General features: G+C 36.1%; 2 protein-coding genes across 8 annotated transcripts; both read left to right on the plus strand.

Moving 5' to 3' along the window:
- Positions 1-1,985: 1,985 nt before the first annotated feature.
- On the plus strand, positions 1,986-5,084 carry LOC132161652 (myb-related protein 2-like). 2 transcript variants are annotated; one of them, XM_059571813.1, is made up of 7 exons: positions 1,986-2,196; positions 2,287-2,500; positions 2,593-2,669; positions 3,026-3,083; positions 3,210-3,294; positions 3,410-3,479; positions 4,090-5,084. In XM_059571813.1, the coding sequence occupies exons 2-7, from the start codon at positions 2,290-2,292 to the stop codon at positions 4,846-4,848; spliced, it is 1,260 nt and encodes a 419-aa protein (XP_059427796.1). In that variant the 5' UTR covers positions 1,986-2,196; positions 2,287-2,289; the 3' UTR covers positions 4,849-5,084. The 2 variants fall into 2 exon arrangements, with proteins under 2 accessions (XP_059427796.1, XP_059427797.1); XM_059571814.1 differs by having other exon boundaries at positions 1,986-2,500.
- A 3,083-nt stretch (positions 5,085-8,167) lies between these two features.
- On the plus strand, positions 8,168-27,950 carry LOC132191387 (general negative regulator of transcription subunit 3). 6 transcript variants are annotated; one of them, XR_009441273.1, is made up of 18 exons: positions 8,168-8,421; positions 8,576-8,707; positions 10,072-10,209; positions 11,151-11,201; positions 11,937-12,026; positions 12,139-12,285; positions 12,505-12,615; positions 13,166-13,222; positions 14,252-14,980; positions 15,354-15,524; positions 17,543-17,708; positions 18,386-18,531; positions 20,265-20,543; positions 20,629-20,763; positions 21,000-21,181; positions 21,986-22,093; positions 22,649-22,743; positions 27,655-27,950. XR_009441273.1 is itself a non-coding variant. In XM_059606375.1 (17 exons), exons 1-16 carry the CDS (start codon positions 8,329-8,331, stop codon positions 22,050-22,052), a joined length of 2,694 nt encoding a protein of 897 aa, XP_059462358.1. In that variant the 5' UTR covers positions 8,168-8,328; the 3' UTR covers positions 22,053-22,093; positions 22,649-22,919. The 6 variants fall into 6 exon arrangements, 4 of the variants coding, with proteins under 4 accessions (XP_059462358.1, XP_059462360.1, XP_059462359.1 ...); XR_009441274.1 differs by lacking the exon at positions 27,655-27,950 and adding an exon at positions 25,757-26,042; XM_059606375.1 differs by lacking the exon at positions 27,655-27,950 and having other exon boundaries at positions 22,649-22,919.
- The last annotated feature ends 44 nt before the right edge of the window (positions 27,951-27,994 follow it).

Genomic DNA, 27,994 nt, shown 5'->3' on the forward strand with positions numbered 1-27,994 from the left:
CAAATCCTGCCTCTTGTGCAATTTATTCCTATCCACATGCCAGCAAACTATTTAGGAATTTTGCTTTAGCACTTTACCTATTGGCTTTCATAGATTCTCTCAAACTGCATTAAATATCCTCACAAATCAGAATCGACGATCTTTCTATGAAAGGCCAGTCGGAACTAATCTGAAGATATTATTCAAGGAATAGGAATTTTATCCATTTTTTATTAATGATCTCTTACAATTTCTATGTAGTTTAGCAAATGCTCGTTTTAGACATATCTAGAGTGCTAGTTCAGTAGGTATCTGCATATCAACTATGTCCTCATTCATGAATAGGTTCTATTTCTATATCGTAATTTGATGGTGATTTGGCAGATTTAGTCTCCATAACTTATATACGAATTTATTCTGCATTAGCTGTTGATCATAGAGATATTATTCTTTGTATTTTTAATAGGTCTAGTATAATTCCTGATTATCACCACATGACCAGATCCTTCAATGCAATAAAGCAGCATTAGCATAATGCACTTGTGGTTGAAGTATGCACAGCTTGCGAAATGCAAATCCGAAAGAACAACACATTTTCTTAGGCATTTTCTTTTTCAATATTGCAGTTGACATAGTGTTTGCTAAGTAGGAAAAGTTTTTCAGCTAGATGCTGAGAAGACAAATACTTAATGAGATGAACAGTATTTAGCATGAATGCATGTCATGCATAAATGACTCCATATATTGTATCCGTATACACAGACAGGATAGTATAAAAAATTGTGAGGAAGTTTGAACTTTTAGATGTATAGGAAAATGTTGCATCTATTTGTGTGTATGTATATCTTCCATGCATTGTGTGCACAAATTCATTGAAAACTATAAAACTTAATATGCATGAGTTTATCTATTTGTACATTCAATCACTGACTTTTTACATATATACACATAATTAACAAGCTTATATTAACAACTGCAGTAACATAAAATAGTAATCAAATACAAAATGAAAAGTTTTATAGATTCATACAAGAGAATCTCCAACGCCAAGGCAGGAGTCAAGGGCAAGGCAAGTGGTCCTCTTCAGGCCATGACTTGCCATGGTTATCATCAAATGCAAGTATGGAAGCAAGTACAACTCTTCTTTATTTCTTTATATTGGGTCCCGGTTGCTTAGGATTCGTCGGTGCGGGACCAGCTGTCTTATGCCAGTTGAAGAATGAAAAAGTTTAGGGGCCCTCTTTCGTCTATTTTACAATGCGCGGCTGAATAAGTACCAAACTTACTGAAGCAGACAAAATCGAATGTATTCCTTATTCCATTCCTTCCCTCCAAACAATTCCAAGGAGCATCTCTCCACTATTTTTTTTTTTTTTTTAAATCTAATTCCATAGCTTGTAGGTGCTCCAGTCAACAGAATCTTCTTCTACATTCTTCAACTAACCAGATAAGCTTCTTTTGTGTCTCCATCTGCATCCTTCAACACTGATAACATTTCAACTAAAAACCATTTACAATAGTACTATTTACTATGTACATCGACCACTGAAAGAAAGGACTCTAACACCATGGCAAGAAACAATGATATGGTAGTTCTAAGAATCTTCCACTAGGAGAGGGTGAAAGGTGGGTTTTGAAGGCCTCAAGACAACATCAATTGTGGATTCTCCTAATTCAAGTTACAAAATTCCTCTCTTAATTCCTGGAATAAGATTCCTGCCTTTTGCCAGATGGACTAATACGAATGCACAACAAAAAAATTTGCATCAGTTCTGGTACCCAATGCAAGGTGTGAGGTGTTATAGAAAGTTATACTACAGAAGAATTCAAATGGATTCTGAGAATGGAAAGTGGAGCTAGAGGACAGGGCCCACAGTTAACAAAGTAGGAAGGACAATATCTCTTTTCAAGTCACTGTGAATATTGAACTGGAGCAGGTACTCCATTGGCTTGTCCAGGATTCTATGCCTCACAACCTCCCTCCCTGGCCCCCATACCCAGTTTGCTTTATAAAAAGCCCATGCCTGAGAATACCTTTGGTTTGTGAGAAGAGGGTGAAGGAGAAGGCAGATAAGGAAGAGCTATTGTAAGTAGTTCTATTTAACTGATCGAGTATCAAGACGTTGGCTTGTACCTGAAGAATATAGTATCGTCAAGTTCCAAATTTCAGGGTCCAGCAATTTCAATCAGGAGAAGAAAAAAGAAAGCGCACATCAGGTAAAACAGAACTGATCTTGAGCACAATAATTTGGTTGTTAGCGCCTCTACATCAAGATAAACTTATGTCAATTTTTGTGTTAAGGACAGAAGATGTACCATCATCACCAACATCAAGGAAAGAACATCCACTCGTCTTCAAGAATGTCCATTCCTCCCGAGAGACATTTATTCCTGCAAGGTGGGAATGTTCCTGGAGATTCGGGACTTGTCCTCTCAACTGATGCTAAACCTAGACTTAAATGGACCCCAGATCTTCACGAGCGTTTCATAGAAGCAGTTAATCAGCTGGGAGGAGCAGACAGTGAGTGTTGTACGATAATATAAGGATCATCACATACAGGAATTAGAGGTTATCAAACTTCAGCTAATTCATTTATTATTCTTCCAATGCAGAGGCTACTCCAAAAACAGTAATGAAACTTATGGGGATTCCAGGACTCACCTTATACCACCTAAAGAGTCATCTTCAGGTAAATATCAATACTAGGCAATATCACTTGTGAAAGTTGCAATGACTACTGGTCAACTCTTCTTAGATCTCCAGTTCATTAGTTTATCAGTTACAGTAACACAGAAATTTCCCTGCTTCACCTTCTGTGTGACTATATACCTAAACCTACTACAGAAATTATGAAATTTTGTGCCTTCATGTGTTATTCTGTAATTGGTAAACTGGAGTGGTCTGGGTCGGAGAAGAGTCATATGTGCAAAAACAAGCCATACAGATCCTTTATCCAATTTGGAGGTTTTCAAGGACCAAGGGATGGAGTTCTTTTATAACTAAAACCATATGTATTAATTGCTAACTTGGTCTTGTTGCAAGCAGAAGTACAGGCTCAGTAAAAATTTGCACGGACAAGCCATTAGTGGGGCCAACAAAACTGGTAAGAGAACATTCTCATAAGTTTCTGTCTAAACACTTCAGAGTATTTACAAGCAATTTAAGAATTATAATGTAATTTTTTCTTACCAAGCATTGGATGTGAATAAAATTTTACTCATTCATATAGGTATAGCAGGACAGGGGTGTGACAGAGTATCTGAACCAAATGGAACAAGTTTGAACAATTTAAGCATTGGACCTCAGACAAACAAGTATGAACACAAGTAGTCTCTGACGTTCTTTACACTGAGTTATTTATAAATCTATTGTTTTAGATCAGATTTACTATTCAAATTTCGCACTAACAATGAAAACTCTGAATTTCAGAAACTTACATATAAGTGAAGCACTACAGATGCAAATTGAAGTGCAGAGAAGGCTACATGAGCAGCTTGAGGTATAAGATACTTGAAACTTCTGTATATATGGATCTAATTGAATGTCCTTTCAGCAAAAAAAAATAAAAAATAAACAACAGCTATTTTACATGTCCAAGATTATATTGACTACAACAACAATGAATAAGAAACAAAATGAAGAGCTGTATTTTCTCAGTTCTTCCCAGAAACATTATTACTACAGGAAAAAGAAAAAGAAAATACTATAACGCAAACAAACTTTTGCATGCATCAAGTTCTACATATCACTATCAATATGTTCATTTAGTGTAGATAAAGTTAACATGTTCTTAAAAAAACCTCAAGGAAAAGAACCAGGGATCAAATTTGAAAAGAAATTATGCACGGTTAAGAGATGTCAAAAACTCATAAATGACTTTTGGAAGTTCGCATACACAAGTATTAATCACATTCCCTAGACCAACCTGATCAATATAAAATATTCAGAAACAAAACTTGTACATAATTGATGTTCTGTAAATATGTGCATTCACGGTAACGGTTTAATATCATTAATTCACTAGTCAAAGGCACACTGTTCTTCTGTTCCCACTATCTTGTAAAGGATTATTTAGCAGAATTTTGACTATCTGTTCTCAATTAAACCAGGTACAGCGACACTTACAGCTCCGGATAGAGGCTCAGGGAAAATACCTGCAGGCAGTGCTGGAAAAAGCCCAGGAGACACTTGGAAGACAAAACTTAGGTGCTGTGGGACTTGAAGCTGCCAAAATTCAACTCTCAGAATTGGTGTCCAAAGTATCCAATCAATGCCTGAATTCTGCATTTTCAGAACTGAAAGAATTACAGGGGTTTTGCCCCCCGCAAATACAAGCAACCCAGCCCAATGATTGTTCAATAGATAGCTGCCTGACTTCCTGTGAAGGATCTCAAAAGGATCAAGAAATACACAACAGGGGGATGGTGATGAGACCTTATTCCGGAACTCAATTCTTGGAGCAGAAAGAGATCTCTGAAGACCACATGCTTCAGAAGACAGAACTCAAGTGGTCTGAAGACCTAAAAGAGAGCATGTTTCATTCTTCAATTGGTAAAGACGCAGAAAGAAGAATGCTCCCTGTAGATAGAAGCTCCAGCGACTTATCCATGAGAATAGGACTTCAGGGAGAAAACGGGAATGGCAGCAACAGCTGTTCTGCGGGAAGATTTAAAGGAAGGGACTTGGATGACAATTTCCTAGACCGAACCAACAATAGGGTGGAATCAAGTAAACTAGAAAATGAGAAAATTTCTCGAGGATACAGACTGCCTTACTTTCCAGCGAAACTAGACCTAAATGCCCATGATGAAAATGATGCTGCTACAAGTTGCAAACAATTCGACTTGAACGGTCTCAGCTGGAGTTGAGAAGTTTTAAAACGAATGAGAGGTAGAAGAGACAAGATTAGGCCATTAGATTTGCATCGGAGAGGAATGATCAGCAAGATATTTGCTGCTCTCTTGTTCAGGCCAAGTTGCCAGGAACAATCAATTGAAGAAATTGGAATAAATTGCAATGACAGATATAGATCACATTTGGAACTATATGACTTCGATAGCTCCAGCAAAATTTACTTTCTGTTATCTCATACATCAATCCGAGTTCAAAGATTACAAGCAAAATGCCTTGATCTATCATGTTCAAAATACTTCCTTTTTCCTTATCCTTCTTTTTTTTTTGTTATCAAGATGGTTCGTACAAACTTCACAACTCCATGAATTAACACCTATAATCATATTAACAATTTGAGAATGACTAACAATTGGGTTGAACTTACTAACTCAAGAAATTCATGGGCTTAACTCATCTCATAAAACCGGTTCAATAAGAGAAGATTGTCTATTTCTTATAAACATGCCCAAGATTTTGTTCACATAATTTCACATGATATCAGAGCATTGACAGTTCACACCTAATGATCCTCAATGGCCTTATCCAGCGATGCCAACGCTTGTTTCAATCTTCCAAATATTAGTCATCTCGTTACTTACAAGCTAGATGACTCCAATTTCATGGTTTGGGTATGTCAGGCAATAAGATTCAACCAGACTTCTGGGAACACAGCACAATTCAAACTGAAGCAAATTACCAGATAATTAGTTATATATATATATATAAAGCATTGACATTACACGACTACTTCGTCAATGCGTTTAGAGTTTTTGTGCCAAATATCAACGAGTCCGTGACAGTGTAAGCAAATTGACGAACGACCTCATCAATCAGTCTGGGCCCTGGCCAACTCCAGTCCCAAAGCAGTTCCTGCGCAGATCCCATGTGTACAATGGCTTGAACTCTATGCTTTGCTCGAGCAGAAAAAGGACACAGTTGCCACTTTCACGGCTGCAAGTTCTCGCACACAGTTGGCCATCAAACACACCATTGCGGACATGACGATAAACAGTCCAGAGTTACAAACTTTGTTGCGAAATATATATTTTTATATATAACGAGGAAAGAAAGAGAAAATACAAGGGGATCTTTGCCGTGATGCAGCCTTGGACGTAAGAATTTATGTTTATATAGACTTCCATTGCGACCAACTGGCAGCAAGTAGCTAGGGCATTTAGCTGAATGGGTATTGGAAAAAAAATAGTTATTAGTAGGAATAGATAGAGAATAGTGAAATTGAATAGTTATTCGTATTCTTTAGTTTAGTAATAAATAACAATACAGGTGCTCTAACTGAAATTAAATCAAAATACTAAAAACCCCCATTATTTTGTTTTTGTTTTTTAACTCGTATTAGAAAAAAAATATATATATATATTAAAAAAAAAAAACCCTCAAAAATCATGGGTGGCCAACCACCTCAAGCGGCAAGGGGTGGTCGCATCGATCGTGATAGACCCACAAGATGTTTTGGGATAATCACACCACCCCCAAAGCCCTCAAGGGTGGCCGCAACCAGCCCAAAGGAGCCCTGGGGGTGGCTGTGACCACCCCGAGATGCCACGAGAGTAGTGCGACCATCGATTGGGGTGGTCGGCCACCTACTTTAATTTATATATATATATATATATATATATATATATATATATATATATATATTTCAAAGTTTAAAATAAATATGGGTGTTTATGGAAAATGTATTACATTCTATAAATAATAGCTATTCTTTTCATTTTTTAAGATGAATAGTTTTTTGTTTTTTGTTTTTTTTGTGAGGGGGGATGAATAGATATTTTTGTGTTTAAGGAATTAAGGGATTAATGATTTCCACGAAAATAATTATTCTTAGGAATAAACTCTTATCAAACAAAATAATGACTATTCCTTATAAATAACCATTTCATTTCAAGAGTCTATTTCGCAAACCAAACGTGTCTAAAGTGTTTGAAATGATGCTCATAAATAAATAAATAAAAGTATTTATGTTGAAATCTATGGAAAATTATATATTTTTATATCAAACTAGCTTCAAAATTTTGTATCATTTCTCTCTTTATGTTTATGCATTTTTTTTTCTTTCTTTATATTTTAAACTCCTCGTAAATTTCTATATGGTATCAAAGCTCTCTTTTATGTACACTCCAACGTTCTCTTACAATTTTTCCAATGTTCTTCACGGTGGTCATTCACCTGGAGTTCCTACCAATCTATTCATCCATTGCCCTATTTGGATCTTGGTCTTTTAAGCTTTCACTCAAATCTTTCAGCACACGAATCACAAGCTTGGAAGCTGATCTACACAACGCTGCTGAAAACAACCCAAACATCCACCACATGCATGCACCCTCACGCACCACCAAGAGTTTGTCTAGCACGACCCCATGCTCCTCTAAACGTCCTCACATTCCACCTCAAGTTCCTGGCAGTTGATCCATGCATCAAGTCAAGTGTGAAGCATAACTAAATTTGGGTGTTAGCTCGATTTGGTGAGGTTAGCAGGAGACGGCGGAGGATGCCATACACAATGGAGATGGTGGTTGTCGACAGTGTTGTTAGGAGAGGGAAAATGGCGTCAACGACAATAGCCAAAGACGACAACAAATCGATTGAGACTGACAATGGCAAGTGGTAGTGGCAAGGTTGGTGTTAGCACCTTTATATCATATTAAAACATTTTTTTAACAAAAACCCAAAATACACTTGCTACAAAACTTTATCAAGCACCTCTTAAAACTAATTAATATATAATTCAACAACAATTTATTTTAGAAAATAAGTATTTTTTTTTCTTAGTTCTTTAGGGTGAAAATCTAAAAACTTATTCGAAACAAGAAAAAAAAAAAGGTTAAATACTAAATTAGTCTCTAGGGTTTTATTACCTTATTTTTTTCTCTCTAGAGTTTCATTTTTATTATAGGAGGTCTATATGTTTTTGATAATAAACCAAGTTAATCCTTCGTCAGTTGACTTAACGGAATTTCACCTGGACCAATCAAATGTTGACACGTGGCACCTATTTAATTTTTTTAAAAAAATTAATAAAAAAAGTATTTTTAAAAAATATATATTGGAAGTGGCTGGCCACCCCCTTTCACCCCTGGACACCCCCATCTGGCCAATATCAATGAAAATCAATATAATAAAATCTATATTTTAATATACTTCGACAATGGTAGCATCTGTTTTAAAAATTAACAACAATATTAATCTCTAACTATTCCATTGTTTTTTAAATAAACCATTAAAAATGTTTTGGTCCTCGTACTTAATAAGAAGATAGTGGAGCATCTTTTACACGATAAGAGCCCAGCCCATAACTGATCGCATCTCCATCACCGTCTTCCACAGCAAAGCACGAAAACCCTAAAAACTAGAACTAGAAAACGAAACCAAACCTACCTGCAAAAATCTAATTTGACAAATCTTTTGGATGACAAATTCGCTTGTATTGCACAATGGGAGCCAGCCGTAAGCTTCAGGGAGAGATCGATCGGGTTCTCAAGAAGGTCCAGGAAGGCGTTGATGTCTTCGACAGTATCTGGAACAAGGTCCTCTTCTTATTTTCTTTACGTCTCCTTTGGTTTCCAAGAAGAAGTCAGAATTTGAATTTGAAAGGGAAATTGAAATTTGGATTATCTTAAGCCCCAAATTGAGAGCCTAGTTGAATTATTGAATGCTGTTGGTTCTTTGTTCCTCTTTTAGGTTTACGATACGGACAATGCGAACCAGAAGGAGAAGTTCGAGGCGGACTTGAAGAAGGAGATCAAGAAACTCCAGCGGTACAGGGACCAAATCAAGACATGGATCCAGTCCAGCGAGATCAAAGACAAGAAGGTCAGTCTCTTTTGCTTGCTGATATATTTGAAATCACGTACGTGGACATTTGCATTTCTTTTAGACTAAGGAGCGACAGAGCGTTGTGTATTTGTACATTGTTAAATTTTAGCTCTAAATTTACTGTGGCGTCCCAATAAATGGTTCATATGCATAGCCCAGAGGTGTTTGGGTTAGCTAATGTTAGCTCGCGTTCACTTTGTTACTGTAAATTCACCTATTTAGTGGTGATTTTTCAATAGTAAGCATGGGCATCTTTTCTTGTGATTTTGGGTATTTTGCCAATAAATTAAAAGGGGTTCACATTTCCGTTGCCAGAAGCTACTCGATATATGTATGTAGTTCTAGTCCTCCTTCTTGGGCGCATAGATGGATTTCCCCTTGCCTAGGGGAACCAAGGGTAGTTGGTTTTCGTGGCACACTTGGTGATTATATTTTGGGGGAGGGGAACTTAAGCTGTGATTTTAGTGTCATTTACTATGGAGTTGCCATTTAGGCTGACGTTTATTATTGGGCCAGATGTTTATGAGATAGAATTTCTGGTATGGGAATATGCGCAAATCCTTTTTTTTTTTTTTTTTTCTGGTGTAGCTATGGTCCTGGAAACCCTATTTGATGCTTAGGACTGAATCGTAATGTTGCTGATCTAATATTTTAATATGTCTATGCGTGGGCTTCTTTTCACCTACCTGGAAAAATGGTCTTTGAGACCTTTGTTGTGTTAACCAAGTTGTTACAGTATAGCGTGATGAAAATACGGGCATCAATTTTGAAGTGGGTACTTGGTGCAGAAAGGGTTACAATACAGTACCTGTCAGACACCTATTAATTTGCAAGATGCATCGTAGCTTTCCTTTATATAAGAGTTATTACTTTAATATGTCTGGCTGTTGGGTCAGCATCTGCATTGTATTTGCTACATTGTATTTAGAAGTTCCATTGCAGTGAAAATGCATATCCCACCCCACCCCATCTCTCTCTTTGGCACGGTAGGACTTAATATGAGATCATTTGAGTCTGTGTGTATGAGTGTAGCAATAATTGTTTGTAATTTGGGAGAGATTTTGAATGGAGATAATGTGGTTTGTTTGCTTTCTATTATTCAACTTTGATCAACATCTTATCTTGTTTATGCTACCAGAAAAATGTCATAAGAATGTATGTATGTTTTGTCTTTCTGTAACATTTCACACTATCTTTGATTGTTGGACTTATTAAGACATCTAACGCTTGAGTTGTTTTAGACTTTATGGGTAAATTATGGTATATTGATGTGAAACATATTAATTTGAAGCTATAAATTTGTATTTCTTGATTTTGAAGATGACAATTAATTTTTTTTCTTTTGATACATGTTGACGTAGGTTAGTGCCTCTTATGAGCAGGCTTTGGTGGATGCTCGTAAACTTATTGAACGTGAAATGGAAAGATTTAAGATCTGCGAAAAGGAGACTAAGACAAAAGCATTCTCTAAAGAAGGACTAGGCCAACAACCTAAAACTGTAAGCATAACCTTTTGTGACATTTTGCTTTATAATCCGATCTTGTATTTAAGTGGAGAAATGCTGATTGTAAAAGGTTAAGTGGCCATCTGAATTCAAAACTTTTTGTTTGCTAGGGTGGTGATACATCTGCAGGCTGCAATTACATGTGTCCTGTTTCAATGCTAATATACGACAAAATTGTTCAACTTTGACTCTTATCATTTCATTTACTGATGCAATTTTATGAAAGATATGGAAGTTATCCCGTGTTCACTAGAGGGCAATGGACAGAGAGTGCATTTGCTTCTTATCATCCTCTCTGTCTCTGTCTCTCTCTCTCTCTCATAGTTTATCTGTTACTTGCCTTCATCTGGAGTAATTTTACATAGTGGATGTGGCTGATGAGGTGGCATCGTTGCAATAAATTACCTATACCATCCCTGAAGCTGTCTTGCTTTTAGTGCTGTGGTCATTGTGTCCAACCATGAGAAAAGTGCTCTTATACGAGAATTTAGATATCAAGAGATGGAACTCTTTTAGTTCCAACGAACTTTTTTAGTTCCCACATATACTTGTGGGTCATGTTTTGCCTTTCAAGAGACTGTTACATATGGAATTATCTTTGGGGTTTGGGCATAGCAGAGAGCATATTACTCGGGTCTCTTTTTTTTCTTTTTCTTTTTTTTTTTTTTTTTTGTTTTTTTTGTTTTTTTTTGTGGATGGTGGGGAAGCTCCCATAGAATTCCAAAGATTATCTGTGTTTCCTTGGTTATTTCTTTCTTTCTTTTTTCTTTTTTGAAAATATTTTATTTTTTCTTATATATCTTATATAAAAATGCACCTTGTACTTTAAGCCTTAAAGTGAAATAAATAGTTATACCATTAATAGCACATTTGTATATTTCTCTAATCCACAAGAAAATTTACTTTACTTTTCATGCTGTTCTTTTTTGTGATAGGATCCAAAGGAGAAGGCTAAATCAGAGACAAGGGATTGGTTGAACAATGTGGTATGAAACTAAGCCATTTGTTTAATTTTCATGTTTGCTCTCTTCCTAAAAATGGTTTCAACTTGGACAATGGTATATTTAAGATTCATCTTTTCCAATTTGTATCCATTATGCATTTAAATGACTAGCTTTTATGTGTTCGTGAATACCTCATGCACATTAGATGACTTGTTTCATTGCTTGCTTAATGCTACCTCTGGTCCATTTTTGTTGGTCCTTCATAAGTCTAACCTTTTAATAGGAGATACATTAATGCTTTCACATGCAAGATAAAGTGACTGCTTTTCCAAATTACCTTTCATTTTCATTTCTATATATTGTTTTCTACCTAAAAAAGTTACTGTAATATGAACCCCATAAGATAGTTTTCATGTTTTTAAGTACACTTTTTGGAACATTCCAGAAAGGAATAAGGGACTGACTGAATGGGGTGGAAGGAGTATATATTGTGCATATTATATGCAGTATGCAACCAAATGGTTTCCTCCATGTCTTGTGGGGTTTGGAAAAGCAAAGAACTCACCAAATAGGTTGATGCCTGGACCATGCACCTGGTGGAATCTGTTTACTTCATAATAACTTTCCAAATTTGTGCTCCTTTCTCTTTATACATATTATTGACTTTGGACATCATGGTTACATTTTACATGGGAAACTACTTATTCTCGTTGTTAAACATATCTGAAATTTTATCATTCGGTATTTATTTTTGTGATATATTCTGTCCTCGAGTAGGTTTCAGAGTTGGAGTCTCAGATTGATAGCTTTGAAGCGGAGATTGAGGGGCTATCTGTTAAGAAGGGAAAGACTAGGCCGCCAAGACTGGTAGGACTATCACACCCTTTATAAATGCCTTTGCCTTTTCTTTTCTTTTTTCCCCTTTCTTTCTTTCTTTTAAGCTTCAACAGTCATTGACTCTTTTTCTTTTGTTTGGAAGACACATTTAGAGACATCTATCACCCGGCACAAAGCTCATATAATGAAGTTGGAACTGATCTTGAGGCTCCTGGATAATGATGAACTGAGTCCCGAGCAGGTTAATGATGTTAAAGACTTCCTGGAAGATTATGTGGACCGAAATCAGGTCTGTACTGCTTCATATTCAAGTTTGTTCCTTTTTCATTGTTGTTGTAAGCAATGGAATTTAATGAAACATACACTGTTAACATCTGCCTCTAATGTTTTTCACATTATTTTTTCTATCTGATATCCTATTCAACGAAGGAATATTATTCATAAGCTTTCTGTTTAGATCACCTATATCAGGTTTATTAACTTTTATCTGTTATTTTTGTTTCTCTAGGACGATTTTGAAGACTTTAGTGATGTTGATGAGCTTTACAACACTTTACCACTAGACAAGGTGGAGTCTCTTGAAGACCTGGTTGTAATTGGTCCTCCCAGTCTTGTTAAGGTAAATTCTTTGCACCATGCAGTGTTTTATTTTTAGATTCTTATATTTAGTTAAAGTTTGAAAAATAATTGTTAAGCTGTAGTTATCTCTCTTTTTTGTTTTTAAGAAAATGATTTATTTATGGTTCCTTTCCATTTGAGATGGATTTATGAGTTACGTTATAGACGCAAACATCTTTTCAAGTGGTTTTTTCTGTTTGCCAAAACTGTGAAGTACAAAATTACAGGATGTATTTCGTTCATGTTTGGGAAAGTTGATTTGGAGGTGCTTGATTCAATTAAGCATATTCTCTGTTCTTTATGGATCTTTTAAATTGTAGCATGCTTTATTGTATCCATTTTCGTCAAAGCTTTTATCGAGTATCTGTGCCTTTCTTTTCTTATTTTTTTACAAAATATCTCACTGTGGTGGGTTTCTATAGTATAGGACATGATGTGATACATTTGGACCCAAGACTTTGAAGGCATATGGTTGAGGATCTTGTTTATGTTAATATACTCTTAGTTTTTTCTGACCCCTGGGGACCCAATATAATTATCTTTGTTGGCAGGGGGCACCTGTTCTTAGCTTGAAGACATCTTTGGTGGCATCAGCCTCTCAAATTCCTGTAAGTGTTTGTATATATTTTTGACACAGATATCAATCTTGAAATGATATAATGGACAGTGTTTAGCACTTGAGCTCCGAAAACTGTCAACTATATATTGAAGTTCTGGCTTTGGACGGTCTCTGTTTTGATTTTAACAGCATTCTTCATTAGGTTTGATGTGCAGAACCTTTTTTTGAGATATTTTCTTTATTGACATGGTGCTTCCTTTCACTTTTCACAAAGAAAAGCTCATGGTGCTTTATCACCATGGTGTATATTGGTTTGCACAGAATGGATCAAATAATTGGTAGAAAATGGTCATATGTTATAGTTAATTAACATGCATGCTTTATATATTAGTATTTTTGCTGTCAGCCTTGGTGATAGATCTTTTGGTTTCCCAAGGATAGCATGCTTATATATTAGTTGTAGGGTCCTTCAAGTTCTAATTAGGCCACCACAGTAGAGCTTCTAATATATTTCGTGGAGTCTCACTGTTTTACTTTTTGGTGAACAATGTAGAAATTTTGTATCAGGCAGAGGTCTTTTCTTTCTGTTAATTTCCTTAAGTTTCAATATATGACAAATTGTGGGTTATATGGTTTCAGGCTTAGGTGCAGTCAGTTCAAGAGCCCCTTTTGTTGATAATCTATTGTAGAGGCTATTGTTAGTGGATTTCTGTACAGTTTGATGTCAAATAGTCCTATATGGAGAACTTTCTTTCTTTCCCTTTTTTTTTTTTTTTTTTTTTTTGTGGATTTGGATTCCATTGTTATGGGAGCCATGTAAAAATATTTATTTGTTGAATTAGATTTTGGTTCATATTGTCTGAGTTCTTCCCCCTTTTCCAGTGCAATGTTAGGAAGTTCTTTGAGAGGATAAATGCCTATCTTGTATTAATGTGAATAATCTTCTCTGCTTCATACACAATTTTCTAACAGGAATTCCATTATGTCAGAATTTATTGCTTTTTGATTCTCCTACTTTCCGTTTTGTAACATTCTATTGTCCTCAGTCAATAAGTAAGGGTGATGGGTTCCTTTCCAGGCCACTGGTGCGTCTAATCTTCAGCAGAGTACTGTCCCAGAGCAAGTTGAAGATACGGCTCCCCAGGACATTAATTCTGATACTGTTCCAAGAACTCCACCGCCCAAAAGTAGTGTACTTGCTTCTTCTGCAGCATCTACACCAGTTGGGAGTCATGCGACAGCTAATGTTTCTGCTCATAATTTGTCTAGTGTCTCCACTGCTTCAGCGAGCCTTCCAGTTTCAGGCTCTATTCGAGTTGTCACAGAGAACACTGGTACTACCAATTCTTCTTCTGCTTTGAGTCTGTCCCCTTCTGCAAGGGAAGAAGATAGTCTTCCTGGCCGCAGATCATCTCCATCTCTTTCTGATGCTGGACTTGTAAGGGGAATTGGTAGAGGTGGCCTCTCCAGCCAACCGTCAGCTAGTATCCCTCTTAGTGCTAGCAATGTAGTTCCTGGAAATGGAGCTGTTGGTGCAGTTCCTTCAGCCTCAGACATGACGAAGAGAAACATTTTAGTAGCGGATGAGAGACTTGGGAGTAGTGGCATGGTGCAGCCTTTGGTTTCCCCTCTAAGTAATAGAATGATTTTGCCTCAGGGTGCCAAGGCAAACGATGGAACTGGTGCGATTGATTCTAGTAATGTTGGTGAGCCTCCAGCTATAGCTGCTGGCAGAGTTTTTTCCCCTCCTATGGTCCCTGGTATGCAATGGAGGCCTGGAAGTGCCTTTCAGAACCAGAATGAAGCGGTATGTTACTTCGCACCATACCCTCTAAAATGATTTTTCTTTGGTGGTTATCTGCCTATGAGCTTTAGAGTAGTGTTTGCATGATTGGCCTTTGTGCAACTTCTATACCAATTTTCCCACTATTTAACTGTGATTGCTTGCAGTTATTTCTTACTTGTTTTTCAAATTTTTCTCCAGAGGGTATTTTACTGGGATTTAACTGTTCATGTGTGTAGTAGTGGGTAAACTTCATATATGTTTATGCTGTACTGCATTGCCTTCAGTGTTTTCTTTTCAGTTTACTGCAGAGTATGATTTTAATTAAATTATATTGTCTAGATCATTGCTTTGTACTCTTGTTGTTTAATTGGAACTAAGCTATCTTCCTTTTCAGGGGCAGTTTCGTGGAAGAACTGAAATTGCACCTGATCAGAGGGAGAAGTTTTTGCAACGGCTCCAACAGGTGCAGCAACAAGGTCACAGCACCCTTCTTAGCATGCCAACTCTTGCTGCAGGAAATCATAAGCAGTTTTCTTCACAACAGCAAAACCCACTCTTGCAGCAGGTGCTTTTTTGTTTTTGAGCTCTTCAATAATTTGGATTTTTTGTTTTCTTTTTTGAACCAAATTCAACTACTTGTGGGAATAGTTAGTATTGACAAAAGATTTGTCAATGTGCAGTTTCATGACTAATTATAAGATATGAACATGTGGAATTATTAGTTATGTCATGTCATAAACTTAGATTCAGTCATGGTTTCATATCATATGCACCTCCACAAATAATGACTCACCATTTTGCCTCTCTGATAATGAGTTTCCTACGAAAAAAAATCCAAGTGTTAATTTCCACTTTCCCACATGGCCTCTTAGTTCAAATAGTAGGGGAATATTTTTCCTATTGTGAACACCCCATTGGAAGACAAATCTTTTTTTTTTTTAAAAAAAAAAGAGAGCTTGGAATTTGATTGTCACTAATTGTTTCTCCTTAAAGATGATAGTTCCTGTTTACATATAAAATACTCTTCATGGGATAAAGAATTTCATTATATATTGCAACTCATTTTTTTTTTATTTTTTCTGGATCACTTCTATTTCCTATTTGTTTCTGCATTTGGCAGATGGGGATAATAGTAGTAATATGTGTTAAAAGAAGTGATGCTTAAGAAAAAAAGTTATTCTTTTGTCCCACCTTCTTTAACGTGGAGCATTTTATAATACTAGACATTTTAAAGACGAGGTGAGCTAAAAATCGCCTTTGGTATGAAGAGATATTTGACTATTTATGTGTGCATAGAAGTGTTAAACTTATCTTTGAGTATACTGCATGTCTATTATTTCATGGATAACCCAGCCTTAATCCAATTGTTTGGGATCTGCTGAATAAATCCTTTCCTAGACTATTTTCAGTCACTACATATATACAATAATTTATAGAAATAGGATTAATGTAATTTCATGCTTTTAAAATATATATATATATTTTGTCTTTTTTCATTTCAATATCCTTTAAGATTCTTACATGGCGTTTGGTTTGGGGAATCCAATATGCCCCTTGGGATCCAGATTTTGGAGAGTGTGGTGTGAGAGAATCTGATATCCGGAAATTATAGTAATAATCATGTTTGGTTTGATCAGTAATTTAATAAGATTCCAGGAATGTGAAATCCCCATGTTTGGTTTACTTTTAGAGATCCTATAGGTATTGTGTGTGTTTTTTTTTTTAACAGAATACCTTTTACAGGATAAAGTTGAAATACCTCATCTATTTAAATTTGCTTTAAACCATCAATAGTATTTTTTGAAAAAAATTTTATTTGATAAGTAAAACATCAATAGTAATATGTTTAGAAAGAGAACAACTCTACCATAATTTTGTATAAGCTAATTATTGTACATATTTTGCATAAGCTGATTATTTCATGCATAAGCTAATACATGAAATAATTGATGCTTCTTACTGGAAAGACAAAAACAAAAGCAAAATGGGAAATTCATGTAAGAGTTGTATTTGCCTACAAAGAAGAAAAAAAAGGTGGATCGATGCGGTTGTTTAATTAACTTTGTATCACGATGGACATTCTATGTATGGTGATGGTTATCATTTCATTTCTTCTTTTTATTGCCCTTTCCTTTGATGATCCAATTCATTTTGTATGCTAGTGTGATAATTTGTTGAATAGGGTTGCGCCCTGTGTACTAGGGTTGCGCCCTAGTACACAACCTTTGTACTCCTTGTGTATACTCCTTGTGTGCTAAGGTTGTGCCCCTCTGCGCTTTGATTAATACATCTTTACTTATCAAAAAAAAAAAAAAAATTGTTGAATAGAAGGGCCCGTTTTGCAAAAAGATATTTTCATCTTTTTTTCATTTCTCTAAAAAAAAGTCAAACTCCTTTCTTCACATTACCAAGCAATTTAACTTTTCTCTCACAAAAAATTAAAAACTCCTTTCACCTTTATATCACATCAATCAATTCTTATTTCTATTTAAGCAAAAAAAGAAGGGAAAAAGCTTTCCCAAACACTGCCTCACCATCTATGATATGATTAATTGAACTGTTTGACATCTGATCATGTTCCAGTTTAATTCTCAAAGCACATCTGCCTCTTCTCAAGCTGGTCTGGGACTTGGAGTCCAGGCACCTGGTCTCAATAATGTTACTCCTGCCACCTTACAGCAACAGAATAATTCCATCCATCAACAGTCTAATCAACAGGCATTGATGTCAAGTGGTCCAAAAGATGCTGGTAACCTTCATGTTTTTAATTTTTAAATATGATTAAAGTAGGGGTGAACTATATAAGTAGTGTTTTTCCCTCGAACTGCAGTTTGGGGAATGATCCAAAAGAGTGGTTGATTTTTAAAATGAATTAAGAATGATTATATGGTTGATTTGTATTCCACATCTAATGTTGTGGTGACGCATTTGACCACCTTCTTTGTTTCTCTATTACTAGAGAACTTGGGTTTCTTGTTTTCTAGCTTTATGTGGGCTTATCCTAGGAGGAGCTGTAGAACTTTTTGCATGTTGGAAAGGTGTCTTGGTAGGCACTGATATGGTATGACTTGGAAGTTTTTTCCTTATGTGTTACATATAAAAAAGAAAAAAGAAAATTGTTAGGACCTTTGAGGTTATTTAGCTTTTAGTGACTAAGTAGTTGATGCTGTATAAAGTTGTTTCTCTTTTCCTTTTATGATTTTCGCATCTTTGTAATTTTAAGTTTTAGTTCTTTCAAGGCGTTTCTCCTTGCAGCTTCACTACACTAGGATTGCTCACATTGTTTTTTACTTGTAAAAAAAAGATCCTGATAGATTTTAAAAGGGGCAACATTGTCAAGCACTTTAGGCTATCATAGCCAACCTGTAGTGATCACCACTATTTCATAAAATAGAATACAGTAATGCTTGCTTATGAATGATGCAGATGTTGGTGCTGCAAAAGTTGAGGAGCAGCAGCAACAACAGAATTTACCTGATGATTCAATTGTTGACTCTACAAGTGGTTCTGGGCTTGGAAAGAATCTCATGAATGAGGATGATTTGAAAGCCTCTTATGCAATAGATAGTCCTGTACGTTGAAAATCTCGAACTTTTGTCTATTATTCTGAGTGTGCTAAGCAATATTTTGTTTACATTGTATCTCTGTGCTTTCTATTTGTCTATCTTGTTTTACAGTTTTTAAGTTACGATTGATCTGCTGATAAAAAATGATGACACATAGGTTGGCTAGTTATTACATTAGTAGCTTAAAACTGGGGAAGCAGTGCAGAGTGGCTTGCTATAATCACCAGGGGTATTGGATTAAGTGGTTGGCAGAATTTAAACCCACTAGAGCAAGAATTTATGCTTAAATTATATTAACTATAGTAATAAAAACCTATTTAAACCTGGTAATAAAGAAGTAAAGGAATCTGCATTTTAAAATATGTATGTTGCATAAAAGAAGTGGTGACATACATTGTCAAATACTATTTGAAGTTGGGGTAGATTTTTTTTTTTCCTTTCTGTAATTGGAATTCTGAGTGGTGCTAATGCCTAGAGATGTTAAATTACCAGTTATCTTAAAAGCTTAAGCTGATAAGAAGAGATAAATTTAATCACTTAATCATTACTTTAACACTCTTTCTTATGTGTGTGCTCAAACTCCCTTCTAATAGGTGAGACCTAACACGTGGAGTATTTAATTTAAATGGGAGGTGATTTGATGGAGACAAGGTTTGATCTCAGGACCTTTGTCTTTGATACCATGTTAAATCATCACTTGTCCCAAAAGCTTAAGCTAATAGGAAAAGATAAATTTAATCACTTAATTATTACTTTAACGCTCCCTTTCACGTGTGGGCTTAAATTCCCTTTTAATAGGTGATATCTAACACGTGGAATATTTGATTTAAATGAGAGGGGTGAATTGATGGAGTCAGGTTCGAACTCAGGACCTTTGACTCTGATACCATGTTAAATTACCAATTGTTTCAAAAGCTTAAGTTAATATGAAGAGATAAATTTAATCACTTAATCATTACTTTAACAGAGGAAATCGTTGAAATATCTCTCCTTTTTAGTAATTTAGAAGTGTTACGGTGGTGACATTATTGCATGACATAGTTGTAATGGCTTGGATTCAATGGTAAAGGGGTTGTTGGGAGGCCTTGGTTTGCATCTTGCTTAACACAAAAGCAAAAAGAAGTGAAAAAAGGAGTGTGCAATTTTTTTTTTGTGTGAGTGAAACCTAAACATAGACTTTTCCCTTTGCCATCAGAATCCTCTGTTGAGTCATTAATCTTACCAATATATCTGATATTTGTCTCAGAATATTGACTTTTATAACAATAAAAGAATTCTATTACCTATATATGTATATGTATGCATGGATGTATATTTGTCTGTGTGTGTGTGTGGATTCATGTATTTGGGATTGGCATTTATTTTTGTTGGATATTAATTATCTTGGCAATAATTGTGTAATTGTTTTATCATTGGAGTACAAATGGTTGATTTGCATGAATTGTTTTATCAATGGAGTACAAATGGCTGATTTGCATGAATTTCTGATAAGTGTAGCATCTTTGATACTTGAGACGACTGATCTCAACCTTTTCTACTTTTCCATTGAATATATATCCAGGCCGCTGCTGGTGTCAATGTTCCTTTGTTTTGGCCATTTCTTCTCTTTTTGAATTATATGCCGAGTCTTCATCAGAACATACGAATAGTTGTGTATGATTTAGAAGTTGATGGTCTCTTAGTAATTAAACTGATGATTAAGGTGACCTGAGCTGCATGTAAATCCTTGTATGTTGCAGGCAGGGGTATCTGGCTCTTTGACCGAGCCTGCTCAAGTCCCTAGAGATATTGATCTCTCTCCTGGGCAACCTTTACAATCAAATCAACCTTCTGGGAGCCTTGGTGTTATTGGCCGAAGAAGTGTTTCTGACCTTGGTGCCATTGGGGATAGCCTCAGTGGATCAACTCTGAATTCTGGGGGAATGCATGATCAGTCATACAATTTGCAGATGCTTGAGGCTGCTTATTATAAACTTCCTCAACCCAAAGATTCTGAACGTGCAAGAAGTTATACTCCAGTATGGATGCCCAACAGTATTAATATGATTGCACCCTGTTAACTATAATCTTGATTTGTAACTGTAATTCTTTTGCCTTATACAGCGGCACCCTGCAATTACTCCTTCTAGCTATCCTCAAGTACAGGCGCCTATTGTTAATAATCCTGCCTTCTGGGAACGACTAGGTCTGGAAGTTAATGGCACTGACACTCTCTTCTTTGCATTTTACTATCAGCAGGTATCTTGCTTTCTAAATTAGCATTCTAAGTTAATGGCTGACCAAAAATAAAGCTCTAAAAGTTAAAAAAAAACAAGGGGAAAAAAACAAGGACCAAAATCTATAAACAAATTAAGAAGACTAAAGAAGAATTCTAAACCCTAGAACTAAAGAAGAATTCTAAACCCTAGAATCTTGCTTTAATACCTTTTGTTTTAATACAATGTACTTCCTGGGGCAATGGATATTATATGCAGAACACTTATCAACAATATTTGGCTGCAAAAGAGTTGAAGAAGCAATCTTGGAGATACCACAAGAAATACAATACATGGTTTCAACGGCATGAGGAGCCCAAAGTTGCCACAGATGAATATGAACAGGGGACGTATGTGTACTTTGATTTTCATATTGCCAATGATGACCTGCAGCATGGATGGTATGTAAACTTTGATTTTTCATCCCCGGCACCGTTTTTTGTTTGCAATTGCATTTCTTGTTGATATATGTCCATGTTAAGTTATCATAATTCTTTTAGAGATGCTTTGAAATTGAAATTGAGGGGTTGGTTTGAAATTGAAAGGATTAAAAAATCAATGTCCCCTTTCATTATGAGTGCTTCATCTTGTGATGTTGTGAACTGTCAACTTTCGGGTGGCTCCTAGTCCTAGATGTCTTTCAAAATTTTAATATGGAACTCTGCTCCAGTTTCATAAATGACATTGTTGGGCTTCTTGAATATAGTAAGCCAAAAGTTTTCCATACACTGGAGTTCAGTCTGGGTAGAAGTACTGGAGCTTGATCGTGACATCTTATGGTTGCCACACAAAGTTTCTGACAGCAGTAAATATTAGTAGCCATAGTCAATTTCTATTATCAGCAATTTTATTTTTTATAGAGAGAGTACAAACTCCAGGGGAAAGGAGGGTACGTATTGTAGTGGTTTGATGGAGATGTAGAAAAATTAAAATAGAAAATAGAGGGGTTAGGAATTAATCCTTGTGGCTTCCTGGTGATTCTTCTATTTTTTTTTTAAAAAAAAAATACCTGGTTGTAGGGAGTATGGGCTGCCCTTATCCCTCTTTTTTGCTTGTTTTTGATTCCTCGAGGCATCCGATATGTAACATATGTTTTTTTTTATTTGCTGTCTTTGCTTCTTTATTCTCTCTGTTTTTTTTTTTTTTTAAAAAAATGTGTTTGCAATTCCCATGATGTGTCTTTATATGGATGTTGTGTTGTTCAGGTGTCAGAGAATCAAGACAGAATTCACTTTTGAGTACAACTATCTTGAAGATGAACTTATGGTATAGAGGATCTGAAGAACATTGAACATGTCATTGTTGTCTTCCAGGTTAGTGTCGTGCAAACTATGTTTGAGAAGTTTTGAAACAATTCTTTCAATTGGTTACACTGATGCCTTGTCTTGTATCTGTTAACTCTATTGCTGATAAATCATTACGAAATTTGGCATCATTCATTTTCTTTTCATATGTTGATTCAGCCAGAATATTCATCCAATCAGTCTATGAAATTTTGCATGTAATGCCTGATCTGGAAGCAATCTTGATAGTTATCCATATTATAGCCAAATGTATGAAGTCTTGTAATTAATTCAATTATCTTTGTTCAATTCCAGCAAATGTCTAACTTGTGAAATTGGACTGATTGGAACTGACACTCTACTTGATGTCAATGGAATAAGTTAACTACATGATATAATAGAATTTCCAGTTGATGCTCTTTTAGTCCATGCATACAGTTCTTAGGTGAATATTCTTTCATATATTTTCCTTCTGCATTAACTTTTGGATTCATCTTTCTATCTCTAGAATTTGAGTAATCTTGACATTTCAAATCTCTTCTGCTTGTCTAGTTCATCACATACATTTGATTGTCTTCATTTTAGGTGGAATTCACATGTAAACATGTTGCTTTGGGTGCTGCACATAACAGTAGACGTGGAGTTTGTTGTCAAATGGCTTTGGCCTTCTGTTCTTGCAGGTATTATCAGAAATTGTGTTAGGAACTGTTGAGTGCAAAATTATTGTCGATCCTGCTCTAGTTCTTGATGGGGTAAAGGTTACTAGGTTCAATTACATATCCATGTTTAGCTTGTTAACTAAGAGGAGATATTGTAGTAACAAAGCATATTTTAATCATTGGTTTTTGTTTCCATATTTTGATATCTCAGTTCCTTTTCAAAAAAATATTTTGATATCTCAATGAACACAATTGCATCAAATTAAAAGTATTAGTACCAATTTTCTTTAGACCCTTGGTAATATATTGGATAACTAATGGCTGTATCGGATGGAAAATCATGGTGTGAGGTACTTAAAATCTTGAAGAAGTGTTTCTAGTGCTTTTCAAAAATCATTGCATTTTTCTTTTTAGGAAGAAATCAAAATTAGTCCCTTGGTTTTCTTGCGAGGAGAAGATAGTCACCTTTCATAGGAGAGAGGTAGCCATTCACCCCTCACAACTACCATCTCGTATTATTATTATTGTTCATGGTAGATTTCTAAGTTAAGGTAAATTGGTGACGTGGAATGCACAATTAACACATAATGTGTCAGAGGAGAGTCACTTCTCGTCAACTTGATGGTTTAATGTGGTGTAACATCAATTAAATTGGACAAGTTGGAGGGCTCTAATTTGAAGACCTAATTATTGAAATTGAAATTTCGAGGATTAAAGTAAAATCGTGAGAGAATCTTGAGACTAATTTTGATTTTTTCCTTTTGATTTTGATTTTTTATTTTTATTCTTATTGAAAAGTAGTTTATGAGAGTATATGGAAAAACCTTGTAAGAATTGGGGTCATCATGGACCATTGCCTGTCATTGCTGTCAACATTCTTAGATGGAGCCTTGTCCAGGCGGGATAGGGCAACTCATCGCTACCAGTAGTTATGGGTGGTGGCTAGGAGGTGTTGATGAAGGTTTTGATGTGGAACCAAAACTAACTTTACCGAGGTGAAGAGGTATGCCCATCTGAAGAAGATACGAACACTATAGTAACTCCACTTGGCAAGGGTCTCTTGGAGATTGGGATAGAAACGTGGCTTGCCTTATGGTCCTTATCCTGTTGGGCTAGTTGGCGGACTCTTTGAGCTCCTCCAACTCAGCAAGGTGGCCTAGGCATGCTTCAGTCTCCTTGTGATTCTTGGCCTCATGCAACTTGGCACCCTTGGCTTTGCACTAGTATTGCTTCTCGGTTGCCTCCCATAATCCAATTCCTTGTGCTTGGTTTCGATCGTTCTCTTCCGAGAACCAGTCGCACAGGCTTTGTTATGATGCCTCTATTCTTGGGCATCGCGTTGCTCCTCCTCTAAGTGGTCTCATTGCCTAATGATGTCATCAAGGATTGTACATGTGGTTTTTCTTCTTCCGTTGGGCACTGCCTCCCCAGTTGCCGCCCTTAATCTTTGGTATCAAAGAGGTTCTTTCCCTTTCCTTGGGCAATATTTTTTCTTATTTTGACTCTGTTTACTTTGATGTAAAATAGTTTTCATCGGAAAATATTTTCAAGGAAGTCATTTTTCCTGAAAATATTTTATGTCGAAAACATTTTACGGCGTTACTGAGCGCACATAATATATATATATATTTCTTTTTCCAATGGGGCCCCTGCCGAGACTCGTCCGAGACTTGTTTGGGACCCCACCGAGACTTGACTGGGACTTGACCGGGAACTACCCAGGAATTGTTCGGGACTCGCCCGTGACCCCGCATGACCTGACCAGGATTTGCCCGGGACCTAGCTAGGACCCGCCCAGGACTTGACCGGGACTTGGACCCACCCGGGACCTACCCAGGACTTGATCGGGACCCCACCGAAGGGTCCTGGTCAAGTCCTGGGCGGGTCCCGGCAGGGTTTCAGGCAAGTCCCGACAGGGTCTCGGGCAGGTCCCAGTTATGTCTCGGTCAAGTCCCGGGTGGGTCCTGGGCAAGTCCCGGTCAAGTTTCAGGCGGGTCCCGGTTATGTCGGGCGGGTCATGTCGGGGTCCCGGGCAAGTCTCGGCAGGGTCCCAGTCTAGTCTTGGGCAAGTCCCAAGCGGGTCCTGGGGAGGTCCCAATTAGGTCCTGACGGGTTCTCGAGCGGGTGCTGTTCAAGTCTGGGCAGGTCCTGGTGGGGTCCCGGACAAGTCACAGGGAGGTTTTGGGCGAGCTTGGCAAGGTTTGTCGATTTGAGAATCCGAAAACCATTTTCCAAAAATTAAAGAAGAATTTTCGGTCAAAAGGAAAATATTTTCCATTGACCATTATTTTACATTGAAGTAAACACTGTAAAATGCGAAAGTCACTTTCTGGAAACTATTTTACGTCGAAGTAAACGAAGCCTTAATTAGATATAATTAGATTTGTATAATTTTTGGTTAGTAAAGCTTATTTATGGGATAGGAAAGAAGAAGCTAGTTGGAAAAGGGGAAAGATAGAGTACATTGACAGAATTGAAAATTCTTACACAAAAGGTTTGTTGGATAATTATTATTATTATTATTATTTAAAAAAAAAAAAAAACTAATTTATAATTGGGCATACACTTAGTATAAACAGGATAGAAATGATGTACTTTGAGGTGCTTTATGCTTTTAATAAGATTGGTTATTACTTATTAAAAAAAAAAAAAATGATGTAGGGATATAAGTTTGCAGTGATTTTTGTACAAGGAATAATAAAAATCATGTGCTTGGCAAAATATACAGGGTGTCTCTGCTTCTGAATAACGCATATATCTAAAACAGAAACATTTATAGTAAAAAGAAAAAGAAAAAGAAGACTAGTGGATGGTGGGGAAGTAGGTGAAGCCAATTGATATCATTTTAAATGAGTAATTTTAAATACTAATCTCTCATCTTACTCTCATATTACTGGGCTTACGTGTCTGTGCCTATTAATCTTAGATTTTTTTTTTTTTTTTTTTTCTCCATTGAGAGTAAGATAATAAAAGAGTACACATAGCATTACTTCCTTTACGGTGGGTTGAATAATTTATACATTTTCATCCCTAGTTCACCCCAATTGGGGAGGATCCTTCGTCATTCTCCAGGTGCTGTGAATCATCAAACTTGGCTCCCAGATTTTTCTACAGCCACTTTATTTTATTTTATTTTTATTTTTATTTTCTAGTTGCTATAGCCACCCACTTCAATATAGAAAAATATGAGCTTATCTCTTTGGTTTTTCCTTTCCTATCCCATGTACAAACAAACATGGGATAGGAAATTTAGTTAAATTTATTCCTTAAATTTCTGAAAAAATTATTGTATTATTTCCTATGGTTTAGGCCCTTTTTCTCGTGTTTTATCTCATTATCAAATTTTTTATTTTTATCTATTACCTCATGTTTTATCTCGTTATCAAATTAATCATTTCGTCTATTCTATTAGATTTTTGGGATAAATGCAAAATCAGTTCATGTAGTTGACTTAAATTACAAATCGCTCTCTGCGGTATAAAAAATAATTCAGAGGTCCTCATTGTATGCCAAAATAACAATTTAGTCACTGCAATCAAATTCCGTCAAAAAACTTGATGGATTTCGTTGGTGTGTCACGTTAGCACCAATAAAATAATGACACATGTCATTCTTAATATATATATATATCAAACTAAAAAAAAAAAAAAAAAAGGGGTGGCCTCCTACCCCCAAGATCTCTCTTGATCTCTCTCTTTGAACTGCTGCAAAATCCAACTATACCTAAACATTAAAGTGGAAATGGAGTAGGCGAGGTCACATCTAGATCTTGGCGGCAAAGTCAATGATGGAGAAGTGGTATAGGACAGAGCGGCAGGTGCGGGGCGGAGTGCGGAGTAGGGGAGGACGAATTACAGGCAATTTTTGATGTTGAAGAGTTGAAAGCAAACATGATAAGGAAATTGAATTACAGGGAAATTTTGTAAAGAACGAAGGGTTGAATTTAAAACTTGAGAGGAACCAAAGAGAATATGATGTAGAAAAAGAGCTGAAAAAGTTAAATGAACATGTTGCAAATAGGAGCAATAGAAGGGTAGTGAAAGTGACTGAGTGGAGGCGGCACAATCAGCAAATTCAGAAATGGAAGCATAGTTGAGAAAGATAAAAGTGTAGTCTTCTGCAGCTGCAGCCATGCTTTATGCATGGAATAATGGAAAGTTCATGGAGAGATCTTGGATTTTTTATTTTTTTTTTTAATGATTTTTTTTTTTAGTTTTATATATATTATCTATAGTGACATGTGTCACCATTTTTATTGGTGCTGACGTGGCACACTAACGTAATTCGTCAATTTTTTACAGAATTTGACTATAGTGACTAAATTGTTATTTTGACCTATTATTTTTTATACCACATTGAGCGATTTGTAATTTATACCAACCACATAGACTGATTTTGTATTTATCCCTAGATTTTTTAATGAAAAAAGTGTCAGGCAAGTAGAAAACATACGCACCCTATAATGCTTGACACATGGCAAAAAAAAAAAAAAAAACAACAACAAAATCACAAGAGCCAAAAAGGAAAGAAAAAAGAAGGGCCAAAGAAAGTGAAAAAAAAAAAAGAGGAAAAAGAAGTGGCCGAAGGATATCTCCTCTCCATCACCTACGGGTTAAATCGCTCATTCACTTTGCGATTGGGTGGTAGATCTTTCTTGATCACGATAGATCTCCAAAATTATAAGGGTGATAGAGGGGGCGACTCCCCCTCTTTATAGGGACTAATACAATAATATTTTGAAATTATTGTTTTTATTTTATTTTTTACATCAAAACATGGAAAACGAAAAATGGATATAGGTTGCATGTTCATGAATACACGGCGCGTGCTTTCCATGTGGAAAAAAAAAAAAAAGGCATAATATGTAATGCAGTTTAGAAGGAGTGTGATTGAAATGTTGTATTATTGACTTGTTATAGCTTCCATGTGCAGTGGGTCAGTTTCGTGGCCTGTAAGCTGTGAGCATGATCCTTTATTTCTTGCTGCTTTTACATACGCTCTGCCTCTTCGCGCTTAAGAAGCCCTCAACTTTTCGGATGCTGATGTTTTCATAAGCTAGCCTTGGATTTGTAATTGTAGGGTTACGTATTTTGCAATACAGGAGGAGTTGACATGTGTAAGTGAAAAAATATATAATATGATTAGATCAAAAACCCCATACCCCAGGGAAGTTGACGATTGAATATGATTTATTTATGTGGAACTAGTTTTGACTGACATACATGAAGATTGGTGAGCGTTATAAATTATATGTATTAGTCACGGCATTCAA

Source organism: Corylus avellana, chromosome ca9, assembly GCF_901000735.1.
Source record: "Corylus avellana chromosome ca9, CavTom2PMs-1.0".
NCBI lineage: Eukaryota > Viridiplantae > Streptophyta > Magnoliopsida > Fagales > Betulaceae > Corylus > Corylus avellana.

Coding starts and splice junctions, on each gene's coding strand:
- LOC132191387 (XM_059606375.1), top strand. CDS start 8,329: ATGGGAGCCAGCCGTAAGCTTCAGGGAGAGATCGATCGGGTTCTCAAG. Junction 15,525..17,542: donor AAAACCCACTCTTGCAGCAG/GTGCTTTTTTGT, acceptor ATCATGTTCCAG/TTTAATTCTCAAAGCACATC. Junction 21,182..21,985: donor GATGACCTGCAGCATGGATG/GTATGTAAACTT, acceptor TGTGTTGTTCAG/GTGTCAGAGAATCAAGACAG.
- LOC132161652 (XM_059571814.1), top strand. CDS start 2,290: ATGTACCATCATCACCAACATCAAGGAAAGAACATCCACTCGTCTTCA. Junction 3,295..3,409: donor ATTGGACCTCAGACAAACAA/GTATGAACACAA, acceptor TCTGAATTTCAG/AAACTTACATATAAGTGAAG. Junction 3,480..4,089: donor GGCTACATGAGCAGCTTGAG/GTATAAGATACT, acceptor CAATTAAACCAG/GTACAGCGACACTTACAGCT.